This window comes from Cinclus cinclus, chromosome Z (genome assembly GCF_963662255.1).
Source record: "Cinclus cinclus chromosome Z, bCinCin1.1, whole genome shotgun sequence".
Classification (NCBI taxonomy): domain Eukaryota; kingdom Metazoa; phylum Chordata; class Aves; order Passeriformes; family Cinclidae; genus Cinclus; species Cinclus cinclus.
In genome coordinates, this window is record NC_085084.1 from 73,998,687 (window position 1) to 74,013,822 (window position 15,136).

At 34.8% G+C, this 15,136-nt stretch overlaps 1 protein-coding gene across 1 annotated transcript in view; it reads right to left on the bottom strand.

The window, feature by feature from the left end:
- Window positions 1-15,136, bottom strand: part of SPEF2 (sperm flagellar 2) — a 74,039-nt gene that overhangs the window by 43,399 nt on the left and 15,504 nt on the right. Inside the window, exons 7-15 of the mRNA XM_062512794.1 lie at window positions 11,891-12,079; window positions 10,459-10,646; window positions 9,058-9,226; window positions 4,336-4,552; window positions 3,741-3,871; window positions 3,457-3,523; window positions 2,879-2,964; window positions 1,978-2,081; window positions 1,246-1,493 (exon numbers count right to left, since the gene is read on the bottom strand). Of these exons, the coding sequence (XP_062368778.1) occupies window positions 1,246-1,493; window positions 1,978-2,081; window positions 2,879-2,964; window positions 3,457-3,523; window positions 3,741-3,871; window positions 4,336-4,552; window positions 9,058-9,226; window positions 10,459-10,646; window positions 11,891-12,079 (1,399 nt within the window). The remainder of the gene's footprint in view (window positions 1-1,245; window positions 1,494-1,977; window positions 2,082-2,878; window positions 2,965-3,456; window positions 3,524-3,740; window positions 3,872-4,335; window positions 4,553-9,057; window positions 9,227-10,458; window positions 10,647-11,890; window positions 12,080-15,136) is intronic.

A 15,136-nucleotide genomic window follows, 5' to 3' on the forward strand; every position in this document is an offset into this window, starting at 1 on the left:
CTGCCTCCTCCTCTGTTCATGTGCATAGCCAATTATAGCACTAATATTTCTTAATGAATGCTTTTCAGCCATAGAAATCTCCCGTTGAAGAGATGGAGCATTCCTGTGGGCAGACTGTTTCAGGCTTACCTACTCTACCAGTTAGAAGATATTTTTCCAGTTTAATCCAAGTATCTACTTTTCACAATGAGCAGACATTTCACTTCATGAAAAGTGGTCTCTCTGTCCGAGTCTTCTTTAAATTTTAAAAAGCCCTTAATTAATCAGAAATATGCTCTTTTAAAATAATTTTGATTTTTAATTGTTCTTTTGACTGTATCATCACATTTACATCTTATGAAAAAATTCCATTTTTATTTCTGAGATTATATTAAATATAATCACATGTTCCTAGTATTTTAGCAGTACAAGGTCTTAAAATTAGCAAGATTCAACTGTCGATGCATTTATCCTCACCAGATCTTAAGCAAAAGCTCTGAAGATTTTGTCCCATCCTCACTCCTACCTATACCTAAAAGCTAAATGTAAATGGTGCTTCAACTTGAGTTATTTACCATCTGTGCACTGCAATGAAAATAACAAAGAATCTCCTCATAACTTGGATAATACACAACATACTCATTAAAAAAACTTCTGTTTCACCAAGGTCTTTAAAATGCATGGTCTGGAAGTGAAACAGCTCTCAATAAACCTTTGATGCCTTTGCCTTGGTTGGCCAGAAATTGACTTTCATTTCTGATCATTCGCTGAAGACAAGACAAAGGCAGTAATCAATAGGGAATTTATTCTGCACCCTCAGGGAATGAATATTGGCACATCCCTCTGTTTCTAATTTCCTTTTCCCCTTTCTAAGTGTGTCTCCTGAAGAAAAATACTATTTACAGACACTCATTTGTAGTGCAGTATATTCTGTTATATACTGTTATAACTTGTGTTTTTTCCAGCTGCTGTTTTATGAGATATATAACACCACCCACTGTGCTATCTCAGCTGCAGTGAGAGTTCATATACAAAAGAGTACAAATACAAAAAAACATATACACATGCACTTGCACACTTCTGATCTGCCTTTGTCTGAAACAAACAGAAGTAGTGGAAAAAACCTGGAAGTATTCAAGCACAATTAATGAAAGTGATATTGTGAAATTTACAGAAATTGTCCAGTAATGTTATCTTGCATTAATAACTACAACTTAAAGATACCTGCTTGTCATTTTACTTTGTCAACAATAGTTGGAAACTTACTCTTCACATTAGCTGCACGTTTCAGCACCAGACTGTCTGAAATATCCAATAATATGGAAACATCAAATGCAGGTGAGGTCGGAGGAGGCTGGTTAGGGGCTCTGGGATCTATAGCAAGGGACAGCTTTTCAGAAATTGGATCTTTTGCTTCTACATCAATCCCTGTATAGGATTTTTGAAATAGCTTTGCCTGATTAATTGTCATTGGAAACCCTTCCACAATCCACCCCTTCTCTGGTGGTATCTGGCTAAAAGGAAATGAAGAACCAGAATTATGCAGTGAAATGATAGCATAATAATAAAACTGAAAGAACAGCTTCCTCTAGCCATCAGTCATTCTTACTTCAGTATAATGAATTTCCTGATGAATACAGAATATGATAAATATTATTAAACTGTAAAATAATGGATTTTAAATCAGAAAAAAATTACGTCTAATTAAAGTGAAAAATGAACACAAACAAAACAATTTTTGCTGTCTTGATAAATAAAGCTTTCAAAACCACTCTATAGAGACCGCACAGAGGTATAATTTCAGTTTTCTCAAATAACTTATTTGCTGAAATAATAAAGAGGAAAATCTATTTTATAACTTAGAGTATACTAATGGGAGTAATACAACTTTAATGATATTCATATAGGAACTTTAGTGCTAACTGCACTTCAGGGTAGTTGAGACAATATTCTGTCAAACAAGAGCAGATAAAACCAAGTATCTATAGAATATCATACGTAATGGCTTCCAATAGGATGTCAATTAGTAATTCATCGGGAACACTTTTTCCATTCTTCAGCCATTTCTGTGATGCAGCACCAAGTTGGGCACGTACTGAGAGCTGTGGAAGAGTGCAATGTATGCTCAAAATGTCCATAACAGTCATTAAAAAGTGCCATAGAAAACAGTATGACTCCACCTTTTATATCATATACTCTTCATTTATATTGGGGGTGGTGGCTGTTATTTATCAATATTCAATAGTTGAGGTGTCTATTAAGGAGAATAGTTTTAATTGTAAAAAATGCCTTATTTAATTGAAATCTCCAGCTGATTTCCATGATTACACTCATAAAGATGCTGAAAAAAACAAGATAGAGAAACTAAGGATATAAAGGCTAAGAAATTAAAAACTAAATTCTGATTCTCAACTTATTCTGATTTCTATGACTACTGATGATTTCATACAGCAGCACAGAAAATCATTAATTTTACAGGGATTCTTTTATATCTTAGCTTTGGAAGTAATTTTCAGTGAGCAGTAGGACAAAGAAATCACTGTGGAATTAAGCATTTTTAACATAAAGAAAATAAATCTTGTAATGGGATGAATTATCTGCTAGGCAGCAGCAAGCGGAAATACATTTTTGCTAACTCAGAAATGTCATAGAAAATATCACATCATATGTAATTGTGAGATTTCAAAAGAAAATGCAGAATTTTAACAAGATGTACACCTCTAAACAACATACAGAACATATTTTCACAATAAGCTCTTTTCATATTTCAGAAAATACAGAAAATACTTGCACTGATGTCAGTAATTCAGAATAATGAAAAGGTGTCACCATTTAATTCACTTAATTAATTTTAACTAATGTCTTTTTATAAAGTAGAAACTAAAATTGCACTACTAACCTTGGATAGGCCATCCTGACTGTTATCCAATTCAAATTCTTTCTTGGATGGATCCTTTTCAACAGGACAATTGTCTAAAATAGGTTCTAAAATAAAGTTTGATGAAGCTATTACTATAAAATTCATTATCATAGACAAAGGATAAAAGTACATGGCCTGTTATTGTTCTTTGAACAAATCAATACAGAAATTACAGAAAATTGTTAGAATCACAGGAGCATTGAGTAATTCAGGTTGGAAGCAACTTCTGGGTGTCACCTAGTTCAAGTACAGTATTCTGCTCAAAGTGGCTGGCATCAGTTATAAGGTCAAACCAGGCTTCTCAGTTGTTTACCCCATGTGATCTGGAAAACCTACAAAGGCAGAGGCTACACTACCTCTCCAGGAAATGTGTTTCAGTACTTGGCTGTCCTCGTGGGAAAAAGGTCATGTCTTATGTCTAGGCACAAGGGCAACAAGGGTTGTAACAGGTATCTCCACAAAAAGAAGTCTGGGGAAAATGTCTGCTGGGACATGCAAAAGACTGAGGTATCCCAAGGCCCTGACACACAGGAAAATTTACAGCAAGAAATATTTACCTGTGGTGGTTTCTGTTTGGAGCTCCTCTAGACGCTTTGGTGGTGAATTTGGTAAGATCTCTTGGGCCTTGTATCAAATATGACATGAAATGGATTAGAATGAAAATTACATCTCACAGAAAAAACCAACCCTGTGAATTCAGGCTGATTCCTCCAGTCTTAACTGTCAAAACTTAGAATTAAGTTTGAAATAGAGTAACAAAATTGAAACACGTTTTTTTCCTAACAGGTTTCAATTCCATCTACCTGTTAGAGCCAAGACCAAAACTAGGGAATATGCTTACCTCATCTTGTTCTCCAGGACTCTCTGCTTGCTGTGAAATTATGCTCTGTTCACTTTTCATTTCATTTTTAAGAAAAGCTTCAATGGCCTCCTGAACCAGAGTACCAACAGATAGTACCTGAATATTGCAAACTAATACACAAAAATATTAGATAGCTACAATTTGATTTGAATATATGTACAGAGAAAGTATTACAAGCAATTAAATTTATTATTTAATTTGGGCTGTCAATGCAAGTTGCTTTCACTCTTCTCTGTAATTACTTCACAGTATGTATCGACAATCACATAGCTATCTTGCTAGTCTATTCTAAAGCAAGTATCTCCAAAGAAGTTTACCAAAAGCATTTTCAAATTATCAAGAAAGAAGTATTAACATTACAATACAATATTAATATTACTTTCAATTTCCAGGGTTTCTAAACTTATTTTGGAATATAACAAAGGAATGACATGCATCCAACCCCAGCAAAATACAGACCCATCTGAGTTTCAAGAATTATTAATGCAAAGATCTGCTCAAACAACCTTCATTGTAAGAGTGAGATTTTAAGACAAAAATTTTAAAGAATTTTAGGCAAACAAACAACCTCTACCTTTTTCAATATACTTTGCACAAGTAGTTTTTCCACTAAACATTTTTCCCAAAACACATCCCTTGACAGGAAATGAAGGAAATTCAGGTGAAGATTTGGGTTTTGGAGGATAAAACATCTCCATCAGTCTACGAAGCACATGACCCAATATGTTATTATTAAGAGGAGGTTTGTTTTCACTGCTCTCTTCAGTTGGGCTCCATTCCCCTGTCATACTCTGTATAAATGACAAATTAACAAATCTCAATATGTCTTGTCTTCAGTCTTTCTAAATATAGGTACTTATTCACAAATATAATACATAAAATAATGACATTTGAATAGTACTCAATAATAACATATTTTTTAGAATAGAACCTCATTAAAACCTATAATTATGTCATAATTATTAAGTATTTATTAATATTCACTAATAACTAGTTGAGAGAAAAGTACTTATAGAAACATCTTAATAGATTCTGTGATGGTTTGCCTCTGGATGTAACAAAACGTTCATGAGTTAAGGACAGGAAGAGATCACTCACCAGTTACCATTAAGGGCAAAATAGACTCAGCCTGGGTAAACTGGTTGAATTTATTATAAATCAAAATCAGAGCAGGATAGTGAGAATTAAAACAAATTCTACAAACACCATCCCCTTAGCCCTCTGTCCTTTCAAGGCTAAACTTTATTCCAAATTCTGTAGCTTCTCCTGCCCAGCAGAGCAGGAGAACAGGGAATGGAGGTTATGGACAATTCATCATGCTGCTTCTGCTGTTGCTTTCTCCTTAGAGAGTGGAACAGTCCCCCGCTCCAGCATGCAGTCCTTCCCACAGGAGCCAGTCCTCCACCAATATATCCAGCCTGAGTCCTTCTCATGGGCTACAGTTCACAAAAGGCTTCCATGGGGTACAGTCCTCCATGCACAAGTTGCTCCAACATGGGTCCCCAGTGGGGTCACAAGTCCTGCCAGCAAACCTGCTCCAGCATGGCTGCTCTCTCCATGGGCCACAGGTCCTGCCAGGTCCTGCTCCAGCATAGGCTTCCCATGGGGTCACAGCCTCCTTCGGGCACCCAGCTGCTCAGGTGTGGGCTCCTCCAGGGGCTGCAGGTGGATCTCTGCTCCCCCCAGTCCTCCAGGGGCTGCAGGTGGATCTCTGCTCCCCCCAGTCCCCCAGGGGCTGCAGGTGGATCTCTGCTCCCCCCAGTGCCCCAGGGGCTGCAGGTGGATCTCTGCATCACCATGAGCTTCCATAGGTTGCAGGACAATCTTGGCAACAGCTCATGGAGCACCTCCTCCTCATCATTCACCACTGGCCTCAGTGTCTGCAGAGTTGTTCCTCTCACACCTTCTCACTTCTCTCTTCTCTGACATTTGCACAAAATCTTTTTTTTCTTCTTAAATATGTTATCACAGAGGTATCACTGCTGTCCCCAACCAATGGTTGGCTCAGCCTGGACCAGTGATGGGTCCATCTTGAAGCCAGTGCTGGCACTGACTTAGCTGGACATGGGGGAAGTTTCCAGCAGATTCTTAGAGAAGCCACCCCTGCAGCTCCTCACTAGTGGAACTTTGTTGTGCAAATCTAATGCAGATTCCTATAACCACTTTTTAAATGCCATAAACATGAAAAATAATTTCACCAATACTATAAAATTAATCACTAGCAGATTTTTGTATTAGAAAGCCCCTATCCTAATATTCTGCATTCTAAAATTGGACAATATTATTTCCCAGTATCACTTCTAAATCTCTGGAAATTTCCTGAACAAAGATTTCAAATATATGGATTTGCCTAACACACATTCAGTGGAGAAAAAAACTAAAACCAAACAAACAATTCAAACCAATTCAAACATCATTAAGGGAAGGAAATACTGAGCAGAAACTTCCAGTTAATCTACTCTGAGATCAATAGAAATGTATCAGTTGATTTACTAGGTTTTACTAGTAAAGATCATTTTACTGATAACCACACTGGAAGAATGAAAGAATGTAGTCCAAAGAATGGAACCACAGAATTGTACTTTTACTCTACCAGTTTTATACCTTACAGCACTAGGAAAGCCCTAATGTACTGAAGTTTATGCTGTGATAAGCTAAAAGACATGATAGTATGCAGAATACTAGTCCTGTATTAACATTTATTGGAGGATATTAAACAGCTGTTTGTAAGACGTGTAGACTAATAATATTTCCAACTAGATTTTAGTTTGTCTCTTCATTTCGGATGCACAAGAAAGTGTTGAAGGCAAAGTCAAATGTTTCAGCAAGGAACACTCCAAGCAGGGAAAAAGGAAGAAAAAATTGGCTCACAATGAGACTAGTAAAGCATGGGAAAAGATTACATAGAGAGTCTGTGGAATCTCTATCCTTGGAGTATTTTAAAGTTGACCAAATGATGCTAAGTAACCTTACCTGACTCAGAAGTTGGCCCTGCTTTAAGCAAATTACCTTCACAAACCTTTAATCCAAACAATTGGGTCATTCTATAAATTAAATACTTCACCACCATCAAGAGAAGTGAACAATGCTAAAGTTCTTCTTAAAGTTCTTAAGATTTTGAACTCATGTTCTGGGTAGAATATGCAATCTTTTCCTGAATTTACTATCTGAATCATGTATTCCCATAGCATACATTCTACTAGTAGAACATGTCTATTAGATAGAAAAACCCAATTTAATTATAAGTCTAAAATAAATTTAAATTAAAATTGGAAGTCACTAATTTTTAGTCAATAAAAACAAATAAAGTAAATCTTTGAGTTGCACAATATCCCCTCTCTATTATCTCTCAGAAAACATACTTCTTCATGTGTAATTGAAAAGACATCCTTAAAAAAACCCAAATACTTGCACTATCTGAATAATTTTTCTTTAAACATATATGTAGAGATGGATCAACAGCTTTGAATTCTATAAGATCTCTAGGAAAAATTAATTCCAAGTTGAATGGGGTCCCCCATTCTCCAGTTATCTTGCCCTTATAACCAGCAGTTTGCTAGACTGTGCCTGTCATGAGGTAAAATAGTTTACCTGTCAGAAACAAGTTTTCAGACTGGGATTTATGTAACTCCTAGTAAATACTTTTGAATGAAACAAGAAATTATCTGAGCAATACCTAATGATATGCTTGGTTTTTGGTTATTGTACTAATTTACTAAGTGATTAGCCACAACTTATATCATAGTAGTTTCAAAAAATATTCTCAAAATAAATTGCAACATATAATGTGCAATGGACTGACAGCATTGCATTTTCTTATATTTTATCAAATACATTTGACACTTTTAGCTGGTATGCCTAATGTAAGCAAAGTATTCTTGACAGATGCCAAACTGTCTGTCCTGGGCTTTTTTCACTAACATTAGGAAAATCAGCATAAACATTGTCAGAATGACCTGCCAACAAATTTTTACCTAGAAGCAAGACTTTAAAAGAATTTACCATTCACTTAGGTTTTTAGAAGACATTAAGTATGAATTGGTGCCAAAATTTAACGTGTCTTATGATGCCAGTTTTTGATTAATAATGATTCAGAAAGGCATAAGACCTAACAACATCTGGGAATAAATTAATTATTAAATAATTTTAAATAGCCTGGAAAGAAGAAAAGGGGTTTTAAATATGTCAGTAATTTTTTGTGACATTCAGTGATGTTACAGTTAGAGAAGACTCCTGAGACTTCATAATGTAAACAAAAATATGACTGAAAAACTTAATTTTTCATTAGTACTCTCCTGTTTCCTGCCTGTCTTTTATGTCCTCCTTGTTGACTTTGTGTATAGCCCTTTTTTCACTTAAGAAAATAATCACAAAATTCATACCTGAAATGGGATGCTGTGAATCAGAACCATATGAAGAGATAAATCAGAAAAGCATATGCTAAAAAAATGAAGCTACAGTAAATTCAGCTTTCAGGCATTCATCACAAAAACTCATAATGACCATGTATACTCACTGCAAAGGAAAATGTACCAAGTCGCTCAGGATGTGAATAAAAAGCAAATATATACTGTAGTTATAAATCCCTGACAAGACAAAGACTGGGTATTTGCCATGATTTTGTGACTCACCAGGTTAACTGAAAAGTCTATATATGTTGTGGGATTTAATGAATATAATCATAAATATAATTTGAAAAAACTGTACAATACATTTTAACAGGGAAACATCAATCCCTAATCTTTCGCTTTTCAAATAACATTGACATAATGAAAAGTAGATGAAGTTAATATAACCTGCGAAATATTTACTTGTTTTCTAACAGAAGATTGAGAAAAATGCCAGCCATTTTTAATAATATAAAAAAATGTTACTACATTAAAACTAATAGTTCATTCAAACCAATAAATCTTGTTAGAGAGCTCTCACTCAAAACTGCTGAAATTAGGAGATTAAGATTTTGTAACATGTCCATTATTTCATTTTACTGCTTTTGCAGGTTACTTTCTGTTGCATTTTCCAATCTGGTAATATTACTTATACCTTTAAATTCCAATTAGCTTAAAATTATTTGCATTGCAATTAACATGCTGGTCCTATAACTCAAGAAATGTAACTGCTGTTAATATCAAATGCAGTTTTCATTTAAAACATCAGGGAATGAAAAGAAAATGCTTGTTTAAATTTGACACTGGAAACCAATAATAGAACAAAATGCAGGACCACAACATGACATTTATGATTATGAAAAAGCAAGGTGTATTATCTTCCATTATGCCTTATCAGTTTGATGTACCTTGTATTCATCATAATCTTTTTCATCTAACAGACTCATTTTACTCAGCTCTACAAGTTGTTCTGGGCTAGGTTCATCTGGCAAAGGTTGAATTGAGGCTTGTTCATATATTGGTTTTCCATTTAAAAAAAGTTCCTTCCAATCCAGCATCAGTTTTAGTGGAACATGGCTGCATTAAAAAAAAAAAAGAAAAAAAATAGTTTTAAACCAAAAATTAAAAGATTGGATATTTGACAACAGTGTATCCAAACTTACGAGAATCCCAATCATGAAACAAGCATATACAAAACTAGTCATAGTCGTATCCTGTAATAATTATGGCCTTTTATAAGTGTTTATTTGCTTTTATGACAGCTGTAGGCACTTGTAGGCTTCAGTGTTTTCACAAATGTGTCATCACACAATATTTGGCTGGCAGAGCTGTGCAGTAACTGTTGCTATCTTTACTTTTCCCAGCCACAAAATATTCTTTCCTTTTGTGGTATAAAGCCTCCTTTTGCCAAAGATCTATAAAATACTTTTTCCTCAAAGAAAAATTAATTCAGAATAATATAAATTAAACTCTTTCTTTAGTTAGTAATTTCACTAAACTGTGTGCCTAGGCTGACTATTTCATCAAATACTAAATAAGCCTAAATTTATATAATTTTCATAAAATATAATAATGTGTGTTTCATATGGTTACACTTTTATTCTTTTAACTAGAAAGAATTCTTCTTTTTAGTTGTTCTTCTACACTAGAAAGCAATAAGATTTAGGCATTCTTTCTAATACTGTAAGTCTAAGACCACAGTCAAATCACTGAATACTGATGAAAGAATCACAGCAACAAAGCCCCACTCTACAGTTTTCAAAACACTTGGAGATTACTGCCTCTGTAGAACCTTCTCGGAAACTGTATGCAATTATGGCATTTCTGGAGGGAATCACAGCATGGAGGACTCAGAAGAATTTGGGCTTAGTTTCTGTGCTCTGGACACTCAGGCAGTTTATATATCTTGAGGAATTGATCATTTTTTATTACTCTGAGGAATTGTTCACCTAGTGAAGCAAACTAGGATGAGTTGTGCACCACTGAGTTTTTAACTCTTACTAAGGAATTTACTAATAAGAAAGGAAATCTTTCTGTGGCACTAGTGAATTTTGGTCTCCTAAGAATTCAAGTTAGTTGAATTTTCAAGAAATTATGCTAAGGCTGTAGCATTAGTTCACCCTGTACTACACATCAGTGAATCCTCACACAAAAAGACTATCACCATTCTCACAAAAAAACTAATTGCAGCTGCCATGTAAAATACCTGAGAAACTACATAATTTGCTATAATGTTTAAAGCAGTCTGAATAATGCAGCCTAACAGCCACCTAACAGCTGTTATTTTTGCCTAGCAGCTACATACTCACTTGTTTGTTAGTTGACGATATTCTCCAACTTTTGTTGACAAATCAATGATTTGGCCTATAATTTCCCAGCATACAGAATAATGCTTTTTATAGCATGCCTGAGCTCTTTCAGCAGTAATTTTCTTATGGTGCTCTCTTTCTCTGGTTATTTGTTCTTCATTATCAATAGTTTCTTCTTTTGCAAGAGCCTAGAAGTGTTTTTAAGGAGTAAATTTGAGACTGCAATGAAAATGAAAGTAGAGGTACACAGTCCTGAAAATGAAAATTAACTTGTTCATCTAACTTAAGAAACAAAACAGCTCAATTTTCTCCAGAGCTGCACAGCCAGCAGGCAAACTAACATATAAACAAATCTAAACATTTTTATTCACCCTATAAATTCCCACTTGTTTGCTTTCTAAAATAGAATAAAATAAAGGAGAAACCATTACTTTTTTATGACAAACAGATTAAGACATAGTCAGTCCTTGAGGGCAATGAAATTGCAGCTTTCAGTGTAACAACCCATTTAGAACATGTAATTTATCTTACTAGATTCTGATCCTCAAATATTTCGTATTACTGATGTTGTTCAATCTTTGAAAGATTTCTGGTCATGGCATAAAATTACCAGTAGTTCCTGTGGTGGTGTGCTCCATCACCACCTCCTATGATGGTGTCTGAAAGCATACTTAAAGAGGTGATGTAATCAATAGCTATAGCTGTTGATTACACAGGACTCCAGCTGTGTTGAAGGACTTGGACTTGCTAATCATTTTGACAGGAGAATAATAAAATTTCTAATATTACATTATGGCCTACTATGAGCACAGCACTTGGCAGCTTCCCACAGAATTATAAGTCCTTTTAATCAACTTAAAGCTTCAAAGCAGAAATCAGCACTTATGAGGGAAACTACTCCAGAATTTGTCAAAACCAGACTTTGATCATATCTAAATGGAGTTAAGAACATGATTCCTGAAGAAGGACCTTAGGTTACTGCCCTGAGCTTTTAAACTCAGATGTTTACCTACAAAGTTAAAATCAGTATGAAAGAAAAGATCAAAATCAGACTTTGAATTGCTCAGCTTTATCCCTTATTACAGGATCATGGAAAAATGGAATGGTTTGGGTTGGAAGGGACCTTTAAAGGCCACCTAGTTCAAACCTGCTGCCATGGGCTTTCACTAGAGCAGGTCCATTAGCTATTCTTCCTCCCTGGATAATTCCCCTAAACTTTTAACATAGTACAAAATGTAGTCAGTTTCATGGTTACAGTAACATCCTTATTGCTTATAGCTGAGACTTTGAACAAAGAATAAATTTATCCCTACAAATATAGTCTAGAGAAGTCCCTAGAAGAGTCCTGAATAACAGCTGACAATACAAATTCCATTTTTTAACATGAAGGTATTCTAGCACTCCTGCAGCAATTCAGAGATCAATCTTTTACCACTTCTCTGTCAAGAGCTTCCTGGAAGTCCTTCTGTCGTCTTTCTTCATATTGCTTTTCCCTGAAAATCCTGTTTTGCCTTAACACCTCCTTTTCATGCCGAACATGCATAAGTTGAGCAGCAATCCTCCGCTCATGCTGAGATTGTTTCATTAGTCTGTAAATGAGCTGCTCCTCCTGGTAAGCCTTCTAAAAGATAAAAAATAATAGTACTAAGCACAGTTGATTAACTGTTTCCTAGAAAATTCATCAGTGCTTAATATGAGAAATAGGAATACTATCATATGACAGCATTCACCTGCTTATATGGGGCGTAAAATCAGAACAAACTTCGTATCTATTTATTAGTACCATTTTCACAAACTATGTGAGAATTCAAAATATGTCTTAACTGAGATACTCAGTAAAAATACATCTGGTCAGACTAACCCCATTTCAGTGTAGTTATTTCCCATGTGCAAAGAAACTGCAGCATACTTCAAATAACAGCTTCTTATCTGAAGATATACCCTTTCCTCAAATAATTAATTTCATCCTGTTATTCACCAGTCCCCATTCTCAGCAATAATCTACAGCAGCCTTGAGCAATCTATTTTCTACAGATTCAAATTTTTTTCCTCTTTTGGGGGAATTGGGTAATTATTTTCTCCATTCTTCCCTATTCATCAGACTAGGGCTATGAGGAAGGATTCAGAACAGAGCAAAATACAAGACTTCTGGGTAATAGTTCCAGTGTCTTCATTGGGACATGAATATACTACACTATGCAGTACTAAAGAAAAATAATTCTGAACCATTACTTGAGACATGGTCTGTGCGCACAGACACTTTGAAGGCTGTGAATTGTTATTTTTCAAAGTATTCTTCAAACATAATAGTATCTTCTCACTGCTACACTTCTCCAGACTGTTCTTGGTATATAACTAATGCTTAATCTAACCTAAAGCTTTGCCTTACTATCACAGTCCAAAACTCCTTGAGTCCTGAACAAAAACATCAGCTTGCCACATAACCATCATTCCAAATGCCAATGCTACAGCAGAATTCTAGAGGAAATTTCTGATTTGTTTAACATTTGCTTTTGATATATCAAAACTGTTATTAAATGTATTCAAATTTATGGACTTAAATTTGGATTAGATTTGAAGATCTCAAATTCATTTACCTAAAAACAGAGGCATAAGTAAAGTCAGTTAGTAGTAATTAAAAACAAACAAACAACAAACACCAAAACAACAACATGAAAAACAAACAAACAAAACAAAAAACAAACAAACAAAAAAACCCCAAAACACAAACCAGAACAAAAACCACACTAAAATAAAGTATCACTTCTATTTTCTTCCAATCTGGTTTATTTCTTCATCAGCTGTCTGTGACAGAGTGGGCAAAACACCTTATGTAACGTCACTTAAAAAGTGAAAAATCCAACTTGATTGCATATGATATTATTTATGAAAAAATTCTATTAAGAGATCTAGATTTGTCTTACACAATGCAGCCAGGACACTTGTAATAGAATTCTAATGCAAAGCATGACTGTTGTATTTGCAATAATAAGAGCAAGAACTTTCTAAATAATTTAGATATTAATGTTGATGTTGGGGAGAAGCCAAACAAACAGATCTTGTTCCATATTTTTAAAGTTCCTTTCCCCTCAGAATTGCTGGGAATAAAGTACATTCCAATTAAATTCTGATTACTTGAAAATATTAAACTAATATAAAAATATCTTAACATTTTTCCTTAGTTTGCGAAAATGTAGGCTTTCTCCTCTGTACTGAGGACTTTTCCTGCTACTGGGTCTCATGACACTCCATGACTGTTCCAGTGACAAATGTGCACTCAGCTCAGGCCTTTATCATAGAGTCCTTCACCTGGATGCTATATTATCTCTCTATAAAGCTTTTCACTAAATGAGGATCTAATTTCAAATGGGTCTTGTTTTGTTCTTTATCTGTAGTGTACTAGTTTTAAGTTGTTTGTCTGTGGAGGAAATTAGCATCATACATACAACTGACATGGAAAACAATGCAGTCATAACAACTTTATTAGTTGTGTCATTTGATATATCTCAGTGATAAAATTTTCCTGTCCTTCGCTGCCTCAGTTCTATCCACTGTTTCATGGAACTTAGTGTTTCAATTAAGATTTCAAAGAAGAGCAGAGGTTACACAAGTTACTTCCTATTGCAAGTAAATACCATTAATTTTTTTCATTAGTTGGTGCTTACCCTCAATCACAAATTATTACAGCAGTAAAAAAATGTTCACCAGTGGAAAATTGATGTTAAAATCTTTATTCACAGAGAATTGAAGGAGCCACCCTAACAGAGTGGTCATTTGTCATACTCAAGCCATCAATAGAATGGTGCAATGCAGTTGGCCCAGTGAGAAATTAAAACACCTGCTCTAGGTGAATTTCCACTTCATAAAGGAAATTGGAAGATGCTCCTTTAGAACACTTCACAGCAGCTAAAACAGATTTTCTCTTTTTAAAAAGGTAGAGAACTTCAATGTTCTAAGTGATCAAGTACTTTGGCATGCTCACCAGGCCTAAAAAGACCCAGCAGGAAATTCTTGAGGAACAAGAAAAACAGAAAAGGCAACTAACTCAAAACTACACAACAGATAAATAAGGATTCAGAACACTGAACTCCAAACTCAGTTTTAAAAAGGATCTTCACTGGATGGGGGAGTGAAGCATTAGTAATGACCTTTCATACAAAAAGGAATTCACAAAGTACTCAAGCCAAAGGCTGGCAAATTTTGAAACTTCTGAACATACAAGGACCCAAAATAAAAATTTTAGAAAAAGTTTTTGACCCAGTATTTCACATCAACATCTTCACAGAGAACTGTGAAATGCTTGAAGAAATCTTAAATATCACAAATGGGACAACTTAGCAATACTTTGAAAAATTGCTATTAAGAAAGCATAATAGACACTTTTTTCAGTTTACCTACTTAAGACAACAGTGGCATCCAGTGGCCAAACATTAACGCGTTTATGTTTTGTGCTGTTCATACATAGTTACTATACCATGTTCTTCTATTTTTCTATTTCCTTGTTTGATTTAGTTACAAGTGAGACAATTCTGTGTGGTTATGTGGTCATAAACTTTATGACCGAAATTTAGAGCTTAGCATACACAAATCAAGTTGATTGGCAAGTAATAAGCTAGTAACAATTACCTTCTCCCATTTGCACATTTTCAATTCACTGCTGATAGTAATTTATGTCTGA